A 17400-nucleotide genomic window follows, 5' to 3' on the forward strand; every position below is an offset into this window, starting at 1 on the left:
AAATTGACTAGAGGCAGTCAACATCAATAGGTCCGTCCAGGAACTATAGTGGTGTTGTGTGTGTGTGTTTGTTTGTTTCTCTGCTCTTCTGTTGAAGAGATAATATATACATACAGGCAAGGAAGTATAATATGAATTATCACAATTAACTTGAATTTAAAATATATGCAGGGAAGGAGATGTAAGATTTATAGGGTTTCCTGTTTGAAGAAGGGGGATGGAGTAGAAGATTTCCAAGACCCTTCCAAATTTCTGTTCGTTTTGTTAATGCTAACACTCGGTTAATGTTTCTCTGTTAATTATAAATGAGAGAGCTAAAATGTATCTGAAAGAGTGCATGAAATCCATAGACTGGTGATAGCATGATGGTGAATAGTACTGGTAGAAAAACCGGAGATATGTTTTGAAATAATCTATAACTGCCTAAATAAACTAGAAACTGCCTTTCCCTCTGGGATTGGAAAGAGATTGTTTTCTTAAGTGGACAGAATGGATTATGGCGTGGAGAGGAAATGAGGTGAGAGAATGGCACTAGTGAGTACAGTGGTACCTCTACCGACAAACGCCTCTACTTACGAACTTTTCTAGATAAAACCCGGGTGTTCAAGAATTTTTTGCCTCTTCTCAAGAGCCATTTTCCACTTACAAACCCGAGCCTCCCAAACTGTAACTGGAAAAGGCAGGGAGAAGCCTTCGTGGGGTCTGTCTAGGAATCTCCTGGGAGGAAATAGGGCCTCCACCGTCCCTGTGGTTTCCCCAGTCGCATGCATTATTTGCTTTTACATTGATTCCTATGGGAAAAATTGCTTCTTGTTACAAACTTTTTTACTTAAGAACCTGGTCATGGAACAAATTAAGTTCGTAAGTGAGGTACCACTGTATTTGCTTTAAAAAGAATCAAGTGAGTAAGACCAGGTCTATAGTATTTGCACATACACAAAGGAAAGGTAAAGGAATTACTATAAATATAAATATGATTGGTTTATTATAACAAACAGGAAAGAATTAATGATGTAATGAACTGTAACAAGTTGTAGTCACATCTGCAAATTATATGCAGGCACTCCTCAACTTGAAACAGTTGACTTACTGACCATTTGAATTTATGACACTGAAAAAAATGACATGATCATTTTTCACACTTATGACTGTTGCAGCATCCTCATGGTCATGTGATTCACATTCAAATGCTTGACAACTGACTCACATTTATGCCGGTTGCAGTGTCCTGGGGTCATGTGATCACCTTGCAACCTTCTAACAAGCAAAATGGAGAAGCCAGATTCACTTAACAACTGGGCTACTAACTGCAGTGATTCACTTAAGAAATATGGCAAGAAAAGTCATAAAAAGAGACAAAATTACTTAACAAATTTCTCACTTGACAATATAAATTTTGGGCTCAATTGTGATTGTAAGTTGAGGACTACCTGTATACATGATAAAAACAACTAGAGTAAATACTGTACTTTTGTAGAAAAAAAATTAAAGATGGGGAAATGGTTAAAGGAAATTTAAGACATAAAATGTTGGCAGGAAACATAACAGCATTTTCTGTTATAGCATGTTCTCTATGAGAAAGAGTGTTACCAAAGTCTTGTATCACAACAGCTAAATTGGATATTGGTCAATTTCAAGATCAAGTTATCTGAAAAAACATTTTGAGCCAACTGAAGTTTCAACAGCTCAGCAAAGGCTATACTTTGTATTATGCCAAATTTCTTAAGCAGATGTGGCAAGAATCTTTTTTAAGATTTGGGTTTGGTCCCAAATATGATTTTTTTTTTCTACCAAAAAAACATTCATATTTAAGGAGGTGTCACTAGTTTATTTCCTTTGAGTAGGAATTTGGTTACAAATTTCACCGTACTTAGACTAAACTAATTTCTTACAAAAAGTATAAGATCTAAGACCTCATAAGGCATCAATGTGGCTACCAGCATGCAGAGAAATAGCAGGAAATTGCTAGCAACCTATTTAGGCCCACTTCCCGCCAACATGATAATGATCGAGATCTAAAGGTTAAGAAGATATTATGATGGCCTGTAATATCCTTTTTCAGCTTGTTATTTGGGTATGACCCAGTTTCCAAGGCCAGAATTTTGTTCCGAATGGTCAAGTGAAGACAACTGATTATTCATTTGGTCAAGTGCTTTTGTTGAAGCACCTAATATCACCGGGAGTCAAATGATGATTGATTGAGCGGTGGTGGTGTGGTGGTGGTGGTAAAATTCCATTCGCTGGCAGAATCCTCTAAGTTGACAATTGATCTAAAAAAGTGATACTGGATACCGTAAAGCTGAGTGCTACCATTGCAATCACAAAATATCAGTCAGATGGAGGACTTTCTTATCTGTTTCAACTGATAATACAGTCATACCTCGTCTTACGAACCTAATTGGTTCCAGGGGGAGGTTCGTAAGACGAAACATTGTTTCCCATAGGAAACAATGTAAATTCAATTAATCCGTGCAACCAAAAAAAAACCCCGCAAAAAAACCGCTGCCGCCCGGCTGTGACCTTTTAAAACAGCCGTGCGGCTTCCCAGCCGTCTCCCGAAGCCGAACGCCAAACCCAAACTTCCGCGTTTGGCGTTCGGAGGCTGCTGGAAAGTCGCGCGGCTGTTTTAAAAGGCGACAGCCGGGCTGGGGGGCTTCCCAGCAGCCTCCGAACGGCAAACGCGGAAGTTTGGGTTTGGCGTTCGGCTTCGGGAGACGGCTGTGAAGCCGCGCGGCTGTTTTAAAAGGTCACAGCCGGGCTGGGGGGCTTTTATGCTGTCTCCAAAATGAGGTGAAGAAAGACCTCCAACTTGCTTACAGAAGACTTTGGACATTTAAAGAGTAAATGGGACTGAGGATACATTTACTATCTTCAGTTTATTCTTCAAGTCATTTGTGAAACAAACTGCCACCGAATTTCATTAGAACTGTGAGGCTAAAAGTTTAATTAACCAAGACTTTCACTATTTTAAAGTTATCAGTGTTATCATGTTTCCCCAAATATAAGACCCTTTGTTATAGTTTTTTGAACCCTGAAATAAGCGCTTGGCCTTATTGACATGCACTCAAAAGCCCAACTGGGCTTATTTATCAAGGGATGTCTTATTTTGAGGTAAACGGGGCATATACTACAGTGAATTTTACTATTTTACTAGTTTTATTGATGTGGTTTATCTGCCTTGCTTGTATTGTTTGTTATTTTGCATTATTGTTTTATTTTTATATATTATTTATATTATTATATTATTTTATTACTATTTGCTTTGAGGAGTTTTTACCTGGTGGAAAGAAGGATATAAAGTTTACCAGAAACATCATTTGTTCCTGAAAAGTAAAGAGGGAGAAACTGTGTGTTTGTGTGAGCGGACTAACTTTCTATAGGGAATAGAAAAGCACTTAATAATTAATCATTCTCCCTAGCACAACCACATTGGTAACCTCTGGCACAATTTCAAGTGGATAAATGTTTTAAAAAACTATCATAAAAGAAAGAAAGTGGGTTACCTAATGCTTTCAGGAGTTCTTCTCTAACTGCAGAGGTGAACTTTCTCACCAGGCACAGGGTTGTCATAATAGCAAAAAGAAGATTGTAGGACAATACTATGTAGAAGTTTCCTAACCAGTTAAACCTTCCAAAGTCCCCAAGGAGATCAAACCTGGTGATGCCTAATAAACGGTGAGGGGAGAATATATTCATAAAGTTTGTACAAATACTTAGAAATTTTAAAACAATCTAATACATTGCATGCAACTCTTCACATAAAATTTGATAAAACAAATTTAAATTTTAGATATTTATACAGTAGTCCCTCGCTGTATTGCGCTTCACCTGCCGCGGCTTCACTTCATCGCGGGTTTTGAAGTCAGCTTCATTTGAATCATTTCACCACACAAACGAGCGCTAGAATAATTCCAGCGGGACTCCCAAATGATGAGTGGGGTGGGGACTGAGCTCCGGCGGAGGCCCGTCCCCTCGTTCAATCCCCCTCGCCAGTGCCGAAAGGAAAAAAAAGAAAGGAATGCGATGCGGCGGGGATTTCCAGACTGGGCTCGAGGGCGGAAGAGGAAGTGCTCGAGGGCGGAAGAGAGAGAGAGAAAAAAAGAAACAGCCGGGGCAGCTCACCAGGGACTTTACAGCCGGGGCAAGGCAAAAAACACAACATTTGGCCGAACTGCTGCAAAGAACAGAGTAAGTAGTAGTGGGGGGAAAGGTTAGCCGGCCGTTTCTCGCCTCCAGGCATCCGGAGCTGGTGGGAAGGAGGATAAATTCCCCATCGCGGATTTCACCTATCGCGGCCAGGTCTGGAACGTAACTCCCGCGATAGGTGAGGGACTACTGTACTCCCAATTTTTTCCTTTTCATCAACCTTTTTTAAACTGCACTTCAAAGATAATATTTACTAAAAAAGTTTTTTTTGGGGGGGGGGAGAGACCATTATCACAGCAAGGAATGTATTTCATAAAATTGAATGAGATAGTCTTCCATGCCAAGAAAGTGCATAAAGGAAAATATTGATAATCTGCATAGCTTATTATCTTCCAAAACTATTAAAGATGACAATATCATATTACCCTGTCAGATTTCAGGTGCAATAATGCTTATAAAGATTAATTCTGCATTCAAATAAATGAAGAATAGTTTGATAAAAGGGAAATTTTCTTTCCCATTTATTCCACACACCCTGCCCCCTCAGAACAGCACAATACTCCTTTTACCATCCTGAAATGGTATTTTAAGACTAAATTGAATCTGTTCAATTTCTTTTCATCTAGCCAGCTATTGGATATATTCCAAGATGGCAAACATGCTTAATACTCCTTCTTGTATGTATTTTCTGCACAACAACCCTCTGAAGTATATTGTGCTGAGAAAGTAACTGATCCAAAGTCACCCAGCTAATTTTTATGCTTAAGATGAGACTAGATCTCACAACGTTTCTACTCTTGCACATTAACCACTAAACCAAAGAGCTACATATTTTGATACATATTGACTGATCTGCAAAGTCACATGTGACCCCTTGTACTGTATGCTGGTTACTAATTTTATTTGATGTGCCTATGCACTTTGTTAACTCTACTTTAACTGCTTATCATTCCTGGTTTACTCCATTTTATAACTTTTAAAGCAAGTAAACATTTACAGACTCAAAAAATGTGGATATTTTGTTAGAACACTAATTTGTCTTGGGTAAAACAGCAAATGCACCAGCATCAAATAAATTAACAAAGAAACAAACAAATGTTTTGTACCAATAAACTGTGTGACAGAAATGACCATGTCTAAGACAACTCAATGTGATCCCACTAAATAGAATTCCCACTGAACATGCCAGCAATTTGTAGCTGTTAAACCAGGGTTATCTGGGACATGTTTGCTTATATTTGCATTTACAAGGAAAAATTCTACAAAATTCTTCAACAAATGAAAGGCAACTTCCCAAAAGGATGACATCTAACCAGCATTCCTGATGGGAGAAGATAAAGAAGCTCAGACTGTATCTTAATTATCTGATCAAGACCAACACATACTGTGAAGTTCAGAAAATGACTACAGATCAGTTTATCTATCCCAAGCAAATATTCCACTAATCAAATTTATAACTTAACCTGATTGTACAGTACATAATGTATAGAGGATACCACTGAAGCCCAAGAATTACCGTATATACTCGAGTATAAGCCGACCCGAGTATAAGCCGAGGCACCAATTTTTGCCACAAAAACTGGGAAAACGTATTGACCTGAGTATAAGCCGAGGTTAGAAAATGCAGTGGCTACTGGTAACTTATAAAAATGGAAAACAATAAAATTACATTAATTGAGACATGTTTTAGAATATTTATTTTAAAGAAAACCAGTAAACTAGCTCTGTAAATTTAAAAGAGGGTAAACAAATTAACAATATTAACAATAAATTAAAAAGTAAAAAAAGTAGCTCGATCAGGAAGCTAAAACCTAAGAGTTAAAATCCTTCAAAACTGGATTCCTTCTCATCATTAATTGGATTTACATTATTGTTCTGTTTTTATATATGCTGTGAGCCACCCTGAGTCCTTGGAGAGGGATTGCATACAAATCCAATTAAATAAACAAACAAACAAACAAACAAACAAATAAGTGTATCCAAAGAAGAGCTTCAGCATTAGCTGCTGTGAGGTTATCAGCATAGAAAACCAAATAGATAGATAGATAGATAGATAGATAGATAGATAGATAGATAGATAGATAGATAGATAGAAATAGATAGATAGATAGATAGATAGATAGATAGATATAGATAGAAAGATAGATAGACAGACAGACAGATAGAAAAATAGATAGATAGATAGATAGATAGATAGATAGATAGATAGATAGATAGATAGAAATAGATACAGATAGATAGATAGATAGATAGATAGAAAGAAAAATAGTTAGATAGAAAAATAGATAGAAATAGATACAGATAGATGATAGATAGATAGATAGATATAGATAGAAAGATAGACAGACAGACAGACAGATAGAAAAATAGATAGATAGATAGATAGATAGAAAGAAATAGATACAGATAGATAGATAGATAGATAGATAGATAGAAAAATAGATAGATAGAAAAATAGATAGATAGAAAGATAGACAGATAGAAAAAGAATTCCTGTCTAGCTCTGCCTCATAACACATTATTAGATCCTATCCAAGCAAGGACAGCAACTACCACAAAATACCATTTTTTAAACAGTTTAAATCCTTTCAAAGGAGGGGGAGGAGAATCTGACAGCAGGGGGCCTTTTTAATCCGACTCACCATTGCAAATGGCTGCCTTCTTTGCTTGAGCTAGGGAGAGGAACTATGGCGTGCCAGAGGGGACAAAAGCTGGTGCCTCCTCGCTCTGGCTCAAGCAATGGCGCCCTCGTGTGGTGACTTTGTCAATGACCCGAGTATAAGCCGAGGCTGTGTTTTTCAGCCCATTTTTGGGGCTAAAAAATTCGGCTTATACTCGAGTATATACGGTAGAACTATTGTTAATCAGAGTAGAGAGGCTACAGCTAGTAGGAAATGCTTTTCAACAGACTCTATTTAGGAACTTCAAGGGGAGGGAGGGAGGGAGGACTGAGAATTTTCTTTTGCAATCCCTAGGTGGCGCAAGAGAGCAGCCTTTCTGCGAGTTCAGAGACTGAGAAGAGAAGAGAAGAAAGACAAATACTATAGAGATGATTCTCTGTTCAAAAACAACAAAAATAACCTTTGCTAAGACAGGGAATATTCAGGCACTCATTTTGCAAAAAGTCCAGTGTTTTAATGTACTGGATTGCAGCCTATGATTGAAATTGACTTGCAAAAAGTGTAATATTTGAAAAATTGACATCAATGAAAGGCAAGATTTCCTTCTTTCTCATCCAGTGGCCAAAGATGTAAAACAATGAAGAGAAGAATACAAAAAAGATTTTTAAAAATAAGTAAAGGAAGAATAGTTGATAGCTCGAGATGCATGTTTTCCAGAAGCAGACTAAATCTGTGGATGAGGGGTTGTAGAAACAATTTTATTTTTATTTTTTACTTGTCTGCTAGTGTCCCTTAACATATGTTCCAACTACAGCATAAAAACTTTGCTATTTTCCAACTGCTGTTTTCTTATGTTTTTATACTTCCTACTTTATTGCTGATATTTTGTTCGAGGGTGGGGGGGATGTAAAATAAATTTTACTAAAAACTTAACAAGATTTCCATGAATCTTGAGGATCTGTAGAATCTGTAGTTTTTGACAAGGGGAGACACCAATATAGGTAATATTTAACAAGGTAACAATTAAACCCAAACATTTTCATAAAACCTTGACAAGAAACAAATACTGTAAACCCATAATTCAGAGATAACAATAATGCTTATCCCCCCACTGACCTGAAGTCATATGCAAATGACCTCTATGCCTAAGGGGCAAAGAAAAGGTTTTGAAACTTTTCTTCAGTTGTGACCCACTCAAGAGAGCAGTGCTCATCTCCGATTCTCAGCCAAGGGAGCCTGTATTGTCTAAGAGATGCTTCCATCATCATATAGCCCATATGAAGATACAGAACACCGTAATCTTCCCGCCAAAGTGGTACCTATTTATTTACTTGCATTTGTCTGCTTTCATGGTATTAATGTGGCAGGAACTGCAATGAGTAATAGGAGTTCATCCCGTAGCACAGCATTTTGAGTGTCAAAATCAGTTTCATCGTTCAGCCATCGCATTCCACAAGTCAAAACTAACATTCAGGCTTACCAACTCATACTTTAATATCCTAATCTCAAGATCAACTTAACTTGCCACTAGATCAACAGACTTATCAGGACCAAGATCAGAAAACTTAAACTTCATTGTTCATATATCTGTAACTCCATGTTGATAGATTAATATACTTAAATTACTGACTCTAAAACTTATTTTAACAAACTGAAACATAATTGTATAATTAATACCTCCTTCAGTATGAGTATTTTGTTTTCTAAAAGTGTAGCTGAACTTTCTTTAAAAGATAAAGATACCTTTAAAAGATAGATAACTTTCTTTATCTAAATTTGTTCAAGACTCTGTAAGGCTGATTTTAAACTTACCCAGTGTTCTTGACATAATTGGCAATGCTGAACTGAGAACTAAGATAGATACACAATTCCCGATTATCTGTTGATAGAAAAATGGTATTATTTCAGTTAAAACAAATGAAGTTCCCAATTGCCAAATAAAAAATGGCAATATTTAACTGAAGCATATTAAGCAATAGGGCGGCATAATAATCAAATAAATAAATAAATAATATTTTGCCTCATTCTGTCCACCATAAAATCCTCAGGCCCCCTTCACTGTTCCCCCCAAGGTGTGTAGGTACGCGCTGGTGCACCCAGTAAGAGCCTGCCACACAGGGTTTTTCAACCCTGTGCAGGAGCTGAACGCTATTCCGCCCACCCAATGGCTGCTTTCTCTCCTTGGCGCCACATGGAGGAGTAGGGGCACCACACCTTCTGGAACTGCAGCTCCCACGTGGCCCAGGAGGGAAGATGCTCAGGGAGGCCCTGCCCACCATCCCCGCCGAGAGAGAGAAGCCGAGACAGAGAGAGAAGCTGAGAGAGTGAGATAAACAGACTTGAGGGGAGGAAGGCAGGCAGGCCTGGTGCTGCGGGCGGGACCTGCCGGTCATCCGATCCCAGCCCAGCCCCACACCCGTGTCCAGCAGGATTCGAGGGAGGGAGGGAGGGAAGGAGATAGGAAGGTCAACAGCCTTCCAGCACAGCCTGCCAGCCCCCTGCAGAAAACCCGCCCATTGTCAGTGGGGGCTTTAAGTGGGGGGGGGGGAGCACGATGCCGGTTCTCAGCACTCCCACGCTTTAGTTCACTCTAGGAACTGCTCAGCAAGAGCTCGAGCAGTGGAAGCACAGAGGCCCGCAAGAGGGAGAAAGAAACAAAATGGGGGAGGGCAGAGAAAGGGGGGGGAAGAAGAGACAGAGAAGGATAAAGGAAGAAGGGAGGGGAGAGAGGGAGAGAGAGAGAGAAATAGAAATAGAGAAAGGGAGAGAGGGAAGAAGAGAGAGAGAGAGAAATGTAGGAAGGAAAAGAGAGAGTAAAATCTAGTTTGAAATAGCTCAACTATTTAAGTGTCATTTTTATATTTAGCAGAGTTGTCATCTGATTCTCCAATCATTGAAGTAGTCCACAGTCAGTGGGTTGACCTCCATCCGTCAACAAATCAGGACTGAGCCCATGCCATGTTATAAAAGCTCAAATTCTGTCAGTCTTCCCGCTTTTTTCCTCAGTCCCTCAGCACGACGTGTGTGGTCAACTCACTGACTGTCTGTTACTTCACCTCCTTTTCCATTCTCTTCCTTACTTTCCAGGTAAATCCTTTTATTCCTAAAAAAACCCCCCCAGAAAAACAAACCCTCCCTGAGCTCTCCTCCTCTCCTTCATGCCGCTGCCCCAGGAAGGCATTCTGAGGATGACGGAAGGCTTTTCCTTCCTACGTCATCTGGCCCAGACCTTTCTGCCGCCTTACAAATTGATTTTCTGGAGCCTTACGTAGCCCGGCGGGGGGGAGGTGATCTTACAATCTTTGCAGCCAGATCCTTCCCGTGGGTGTTTAGAGCCGGCGACCGGAGTTGCCGAAGCAGGCATCGGCCCGAACAGCAACTTCAGTTCTCTTTCTTCGGCTGCGATCACCCGGCTCCCTGAATTCTAACGATCGTTATCAGCGCCTATCAGCTGATCAGCTCCGGCGGCAGCAAGACGCACGGTCCCCTCAGTTGTCCGCGATTTCGCGCTAATTTAAGAGCTGTTTTAATTGTGATTTCTGAAGAACACTGAGAAGGGGGGGGGTTTGTTTGAAGCGGCTAGGACGAAATTGCTAATCTTCCTTTGACTCAGAGGAGTGAGTGAGTGAGGTCTTTTAAAAATACAAAATAAAATAAATAAATAAATAAATAAATAAATAAATAAATAAAAAGGCGCTTTTACTCCTTTTGCCATCTTAAAGTGACGGTTGTAGGGTCAGTCACTGAGGCCTATCTAAGTAAGACAACCTAGGCCTCTCACCTTGGTGGCCATTTTAACTGCGATCCACCATTTTGTCTGGGCCTATCCTTACTCAATCTAGTGATGGCAACCCCTGCCTTGGTAGAGCAGGATTCTGGGGTCTCCTTATCTACCACTGAATGGGATTCTCATTCTCCAGGCCCCAGCAATGTGGGGTTTTCCTTTGCGCACTCAAAAAAGAGAGCCTTTAAAGCTAAGGAGATCAGGCCTAAAATAACTAAGGCCTCAAAGAAATCCAAGATCAGGATGCACAAGGCCTTAACGAAACTTTGTGATAAAGCATCCAAGGCAGATGTGCGCACTGAGGTTGCAACTCCTCCTACTGACCAGGCAGATTCAGTTTTAATGGAATCCCGCAATTTGGCTCTGGCAGATTCTGATATTTGGGGGGCCTCACGCCAGCAACAGAGAAAGAGAGAGAGCGGAGGGCGGCTTGCCGGTCCACGCCCCCCTGGATGAGCGGCCCCGCATGGCCCCAGCGCCGGACTCCACCGTTGATCTCCATCCCCGTTCGGCTCTGCAGCTGAGAGGCAGCGGCCACGGCCACCCCTTCGCCCTCCCCCCGCGTCCCTGGCACCCAGCATCTGGACCCACACCACCTCCACCATCCGGTAATGTGCCCAATCTCTACCTCTCTCTTTCGCTCTCTGCTGCCGGTGTGGTGTATGAGAGAGAAAGAGAGAGAGAGCACGATATCATGGTTTTTTGAGATTGAAGGATGCCAATTCTAATTTTCAAAATATCTATTATTGTCCCTATCTCTCTTCCAAAAAAGTCTTCCTGCAATTCCAGTTCCTCTTTTAATTCCCTTAAAATACTCTCCTCTCGGCTTGTTCCATCTGTCATTATTATTATTATTGTTGTTGTTGTTGTTGTTGTTGGTCTCCTTGTCATCTCGTTTTATTTGTTGGTTTGTCTGTTTTGTTTTTTTATCTATTCTTTTAATTGGTTCCTTCTCTTCCTGGCATTTTGATCCAGAAAGTCCAATTCTGGGATTGTATTGTTTGGAGGGGCTTTAATTGGTTGGAAGTCCAGAAAACAAGCATAATTTATTGCTTTGTCTGAACTCTGTTCAGAGGTAACCTGGTATGTACAGCTGTTACAGGATTTAAATGAAAGGTAAATGAAGCTGAATTGTTGTCTGAAGATAAAGCTCCTGCATTAAAATTGCAACGGGTCACAGAGTAAGGAATAGAAGCAAGCATCTGGACATTAAATATTGCAATGTCAAGGAAGCCATTAAATGTAGGTTAATTAGCTTGCTTCTCTGGTCTTCAGAGGACAATTTGGCAGACATAATGACCAAATTCTTAGATGGAGGGCACTACGGAAAGAATATTAAATTAATTGGATTTATGTCTCTTCCAGTCATGAAGGGAGGAATGTTAAGATATGAATAGGCATAGCAACTAAGTCAGCCAATGGGAGCTAAGCACACCTGAGTCTGTACAGAGAATCGAAATTGAAACTGGAAGGCTGCATGTGGATAAGTTCCACTCTGAACTCTGCTCAAATGAAACTAATTGTTCTCTGCTTTCTATAACTGAATAAATAATAATATTGTATTGCTATTGTTTTCAAAGTGCAATCTTGAGGCTAGTAAAAGAATGTGTTGCCTTAAAGGATATAAAGAATTATAATAAACAAATAGAAGTTGATATAGCATTATTATTTCAAAGAATCAGAAAATGCTGAGATCTCTCTTCAAGAGGAGTTCTAAATACAAAGAAGTTGAAAAATCTGAAGAATATGTGGCTTACCATTTCTCTTTTTCAAAATTATGTATTATAAAAGAGATGAGCAAACATAATGGCACTGCTCAACTGGTTTAATCAAGGGCCTTCTGTATGGTTGTTTACTTTCCCATTTCTGAGAATTCCTGGAAAGATTAAACCAAATTTCACCTTCCCCCCTACTTTGAATGCCTTTCTAAATGGCGAAAAAATAAGAGGAAAAGAAATTGGCTCATATTCATCTTATTTGTAATGTTCTCCTATTTGTGAAAACCTTTATGAAGACCTGTTAAGATGTATCTTTTTAACATTTATGCAACTTTTGATTGCAATTGCATAAACTCCTGAAAGTTAAAGCAGCCTCAGATTGAGAATTGCTGAATAGACTCACTTAATTTATTCAAATTAAAGGAACCTATTGATATTATTCCTAGTAACCAAGAGTGTCCACACACACACACACAGAGAGAGAGAGAGAGAGAGAAAGAGAGAGAGAAGGGCGTGGGAGAATGACTCATCAGATTTTTCTATGGCTCGCTTACTGCAATTTCAGGCCTTTTCCAAGCCATTCCAAGCTACCCCAAACTAAGCAAAAAGTTTGTTGATGAAAGTTTAAACAACTAATTACTGTTCAGAATGCAATTACTTTCTAATAGAATTAGGTTTGCTTTGGTAGAAGAAATGGGAGAAGAAGGAGAAGAAAACAGGATTTCAGGCTTTTTCACTCACCTTTGTCATAGTTGTGTCATCCTTCCTGGGGGTAAAATCTCCAAAAATACGTAGGCTATAAAAGCCAACAACAGAGGAAACCATAAGATAGCTGTGAGAATTAAAGAAAAAAAAAAGAATTCCTAAAGAATGCAAGTTTCAGAGTCCTAAAGGTCTTTTAAGCCTGGCAAAGTATGCAGGAGGAGGGGGAATAGAGAAAGAACATCCACTTTGAGTGCCTGGGAATAGCTGGCCTATTGTTTTCTCTGTACTAAGCAGGCATCTTAGTAAATTAGCAGCCTCCCAGAAAATTAGACAGAATACTTGTTAACAGACAAGCACGCCTCATGAAAGAAAGGATACAAAATCAAAATGATCTCAAGTGCTGCTCCCACGAAACCAAATGTGGACAGAGAGGCACTTCCTATGCCAGGCCCCTGCAAGAATTTTTTTTAAAAAAGGGTATTAGACAGAGGATGCCGTTCTTTTAGTTATTTTTTTAAAGACTGAATGACCTCAGACAATTCAATTGTATATTGTTTATATATTTTTATTAGCTAATATTGAGGCAGTAAAAATCACCACAAGATTCAGCATTAGAAATGGGATTTTGCTGTATCAGAAAAAAGTTTTAGTGAGATTCAAAACAACTATTAAAATTCAAATAATTTGATGATTAAAAGTGCTGTAAGGGAACTAGAGAAATTTTAAAAGCGGTTCCCCTAATTAGATACTCGAATCCTGACACAAATGCTTTGTGCCAGGATTTTAGTAACTAATTATGTCCAAAAGGTGCTTTTTCAAGAGGCAACTGGACTTTCTGAAAAAACATTTTGGATGAGAAGCGAAACATCTTCAAAGAAAAACCAGCAAGTCCAGTTGCCTCTTGAAAAAGCACCTTTGGGACAACTATGACCTGGATAACTGAGAAATTCCACAGACAGGTAACTAATTATATTCCATTTTTGTTTGTTCATTTTCATCAATCTTGACACAGGCAACGGCCTGGCAAGTCCATGCAATTTTCTTTGCAAAGATTGACAGAATTTTTGTCACTGCCTGTTTCCCAGGGCTGAAAGAGTGTGAATGGTTTAAGAATGGTGGCTTCTGTCCCTAAAGATGGACTAGAACTTAGAATTTCCTCGTTTCCAGTCTAGGTTAACCACAACACCAAAATAGTGTTTGCATGTGCAGATTTAATTCTTTTAAATGTTTTAAATGTTGCAAATCTGCAAATCATTAAATTTGCCATTAGTGATATTGCAAAAGGAAAAGACTTTACCCGTGATCCCTTTGGCATTGCAGTTTCATCAACCAAGAGACACAGAATATTGCAAGCAACTAAGAGCACTGAGATTGCCTGAAAAAGAAGCAAAAAATCCAAGCATGGGTGCAGGTTTGTGCAAAAACCGTTTGCTCCATTTTGCAGCAATTGGCTTGAACACTCCTGAGATTTAACAAAAACTGTAAAAAAGACAAACCACAATTTTTAAAAAAATGATATTCAATTCAGACACGTGCCTGGAATAAATTACTATCTTCAAGAGGCCAGGTGGGTCTTAAGAAATTAGAGCTTACCGTTTCAATTAGCAGTAGTATCATTACAGCTGGATACACAAGGTTCCTTTCCCAGGCCGAAGCCTTTTTCCGTCGCTCTTTAAACAGGAGAAAACGTTAGGGTGGCTTGAGACAAATACATACAATCCTTTTAAAATTAGAAGCTCTGTAAACATAATCTTAGCCAAACAACCAAACGGAGTCCAAGCATTCTGTGAGGTGGACCACTAAAACTTCAAAAGCAAATTGGCCTATTTATGTACTTTCAGCTCAAACATCCTATCCAGATCCTCTACTAAGTTAAGATCCAGCACCAGATCCTCTACTACACACTAGTCTTCCCGCTGCCCAGCATAAGTAGTAAAGCCATGTTTATCAACCTTTAAGATGTGTGGACTTTGACAGCCAAAATCCCCCAGTCAGTCATGCTGTCTGGCTATGGAATTCTGGAAGTTGAAAGCCACACGTCTTACAGTTTCCAAGCTTGAAAAGCACTGTAGTAGAGGCTTTAAAAAATCATTCTGAAAGAACCTGCTCCCCAAAGCTGAATCAAGTTCTTTTTAAAAAAAAATTAAGTTCTTATTTGTTCCATTAAAAAGGTTCCACTATTTTTTTTAAAAAATGTGTGAGCACTTTAAATGGAACCGCTTTCAAAGATCTGATCCCCTCGGCTTTAATCATAAATGGAATACTTCAGTAAGAGACAAGACACCTTCAATTTCTTCTAATCTGACTTAAATTATTTTATTTATGAATGGAAGTAAGTAATAGCAGAAAGACAGTATGAAGAAAGTCCCAAAGTTGCTTTTTCAAGAGGCAACTAGACTTTCTTGAAGATGTTTTTCTTGAAGATGTTTTCGCTTTTCATCCATGAAGCTTCTTCAGCTCTGGCTGGATGATGAGGAATTGAATGGATGAGAAGCTAAATGTCTTCAAAGAAAAACCAGAAAGTCCAGTTGCCTCTTGAAAAAGCATCTTTGGGACAACCATGACCCTGGGTGACTGAGAATCTCCATAGATGTATGAAGAAAGCTAAAATCTCAACAGCATTTATTTTTTAATATACTGTACCTTTCATAAAAATTCTCCATTGCAAAATCAGTAAAAACTGAGTTGCCTCAAACCATTAAATAGATATCAAATGAATTTAATAATAGTAATAATGTAAAAAAAATTAAGCAATACTTTTAGTACAAATGAATAGAACACAACGTTGATTAAGAACATATCTTGGCCGGGACCAATTATAAGAGGTGGCTACTGTCTAAAAAAAGGAAATAACACTAATACAGTGATACCTTGTCTTAAAAAATTAATTGGTTCTGGGATGAGGTTCTTAAGGTGAAAAGTTTGTAAGATGAAACAATGTTTCCCATAGGAATCAATGGAAAAGCGATTAATGCGTGCAAGCCCAAAATTCACCCCTTTTGCCAGCCGAAGTGCCCATTTTTGTGCTGCTGGGATTCCCCTGAGGTGCCCCTCCATAGGAAACCCCACCTCTAGACTTCCATGTTTTTGTCATGCTGCAGGGAAATCCCAGCAGTGCAAAAATGAGCGCTTCGCTGGCAACGGACCTCCGGAGGTGGGGTTTCCCAGTGAAGGGAGCATCAGTGAAATCGCAGCATCGCAAAAACACCAAAGTCCTCGAAACCCCACCTCTGGATCTCTGTGTTTTTGCGATGCTGTGATTTCACTGAGGCTCCCCTCGCTGAGAAACCCCACCTCCAAACTTCCATTGCCAGCGAAGTGCCCGTTTTTGCGCTGCTGGAATTACCCTGCTGGGATTCCCCTGCAGCATCACAAAAACACAGAAGTCCAGAGGTGGTGTTTCCCATGGAGGGGAGCCTCACGGGAATCCCAGCAGCGCAAAAACAGGTGCTTCGCTGGCAACGGGAGTCCGGAGGTGGTGCATCCCAGCGGCGGTGGTGGGTTTGTAAGGTGAAAATAGTTTGTAAGAAGAGGCAAAAAAATCTTAAACCCCCGGTTTGTATCTCGAAAAGTTTGTATGACGAGGCATTTGTAAGACAAGGTATCACTGTATATGAAAGATAAGCTTGTAGGAAACCACAGTGGTACCTCTACCTAAGAATGCCTCAATAACTTTTCTAGATAAGATCCAGGTGTTCAACGTTGTTTTGCCTCTTCTTAAGAACCATTTTCTACTTAAGAATCCGAGCCCGGAAAAATTTCCCAGGAAATTTGAGAGCGATGCGAAGGCCGGCCATTTTCCTGCCATTTTCCCTGAGTTTCTCTCTCTGGCACAGTGTATGGGAGGCAGCCTCGCACCAGGTGTATGAGAGGTACATGCTCCTCCTCGCCGCCTCAGAGTCCCTCTTTTTTTTTAAGCCTTAAAGTTTTAGATTTTTTTTATTTCCCTCACCTCATCTTCTTCCTTCGGCAGCAACTGTCCTCCTCCTCTTCTTCCTCCTCCTCCTCCTCCCACCCAAATTCTGAGCTTTTATTTCTTTCCTAATGGGTTTGCACGCATTATTTGCTTTTACATTGATTCCTATAGGAAAAATTGCTTCTACTTACAAACCTTTCTACTTAAGAACCTGGTCACAGAACAAATTAAGTTCTTAAGTAGAGGTACCACTGTACTAGCATCAGAAGCATCATGTTTCTAAATTCCAGATTGTAGGAGAAAAGCAACCAAAACAGAAGCCTTCTCCTGATGTCTATGGCAGTCTCAATGTCTTCTATAGCCTGATATGAGGCACAAGATGCCTACTTATACAGCGCCATGACATGGCTCTTTCGATAATTTTAATCTGATTTTACATAGGTTCCATTACTATGGATAGCATGGCGGTTCAGTGATTAAGACATTGGGTTTGTTATCTGGAAAGTCAGC

The 17400-nt window shown here is 39.6% G+C and overlaps 1 protein-coding gene across 1 annotated transcript in view; it reads right to left on the reverse strand.

Moving 5' to 3' along the window:
• Positions 1 to 17400, reverse strand: part of LMBR1 (limb development membrane protein 1) — a 69856-nt gene that overhangs the window by 2096 nt on the left and 50360 nt on the right. The window contains exons 11-16 of the mRNA XM_070727946.1: positions 14568 to 14644; positions 14272 to 14349; positions 13353 to 13426; positions 13011 to 13101; positions 8580 to 8646; positions 3504 to 3665 (exon numbers count right to left, since the gene is read on the reverse strand). Coding sequence (XP_070584047.1) covers positions 3504 to 3665; positions 8580 to 8646; positions 13011 to 13101; positions 13353 to 13426; positions 14272 to 14349; positions 14568 to 14644 — 549 coding nt within the window. The remainder of the gene's footprint in view (positions 1 to 3503; positions 3666 to 8579; positions 8647 to 13010; positions 13102 to 13352; positions 13427 to 14271; positions 14350 to 14567; positions 14645 to 17400) is intronic.

Source organism: Erythrolamprus reginae, chromosome Z (assembly GCF_031021105.1).
Source record: "Erythrolamprus reginae isolate rEryReg1 chromosome Z, rEryReg1.hap1, whole genome shotgun sequence".
Classification (NCBI taxonomy): Eukaryota; Metazoa; Chordata; class Lepidosauria; order Squamata; family Dipsadidae; genus Erythrolamprus; species Erythrolamprus reginae.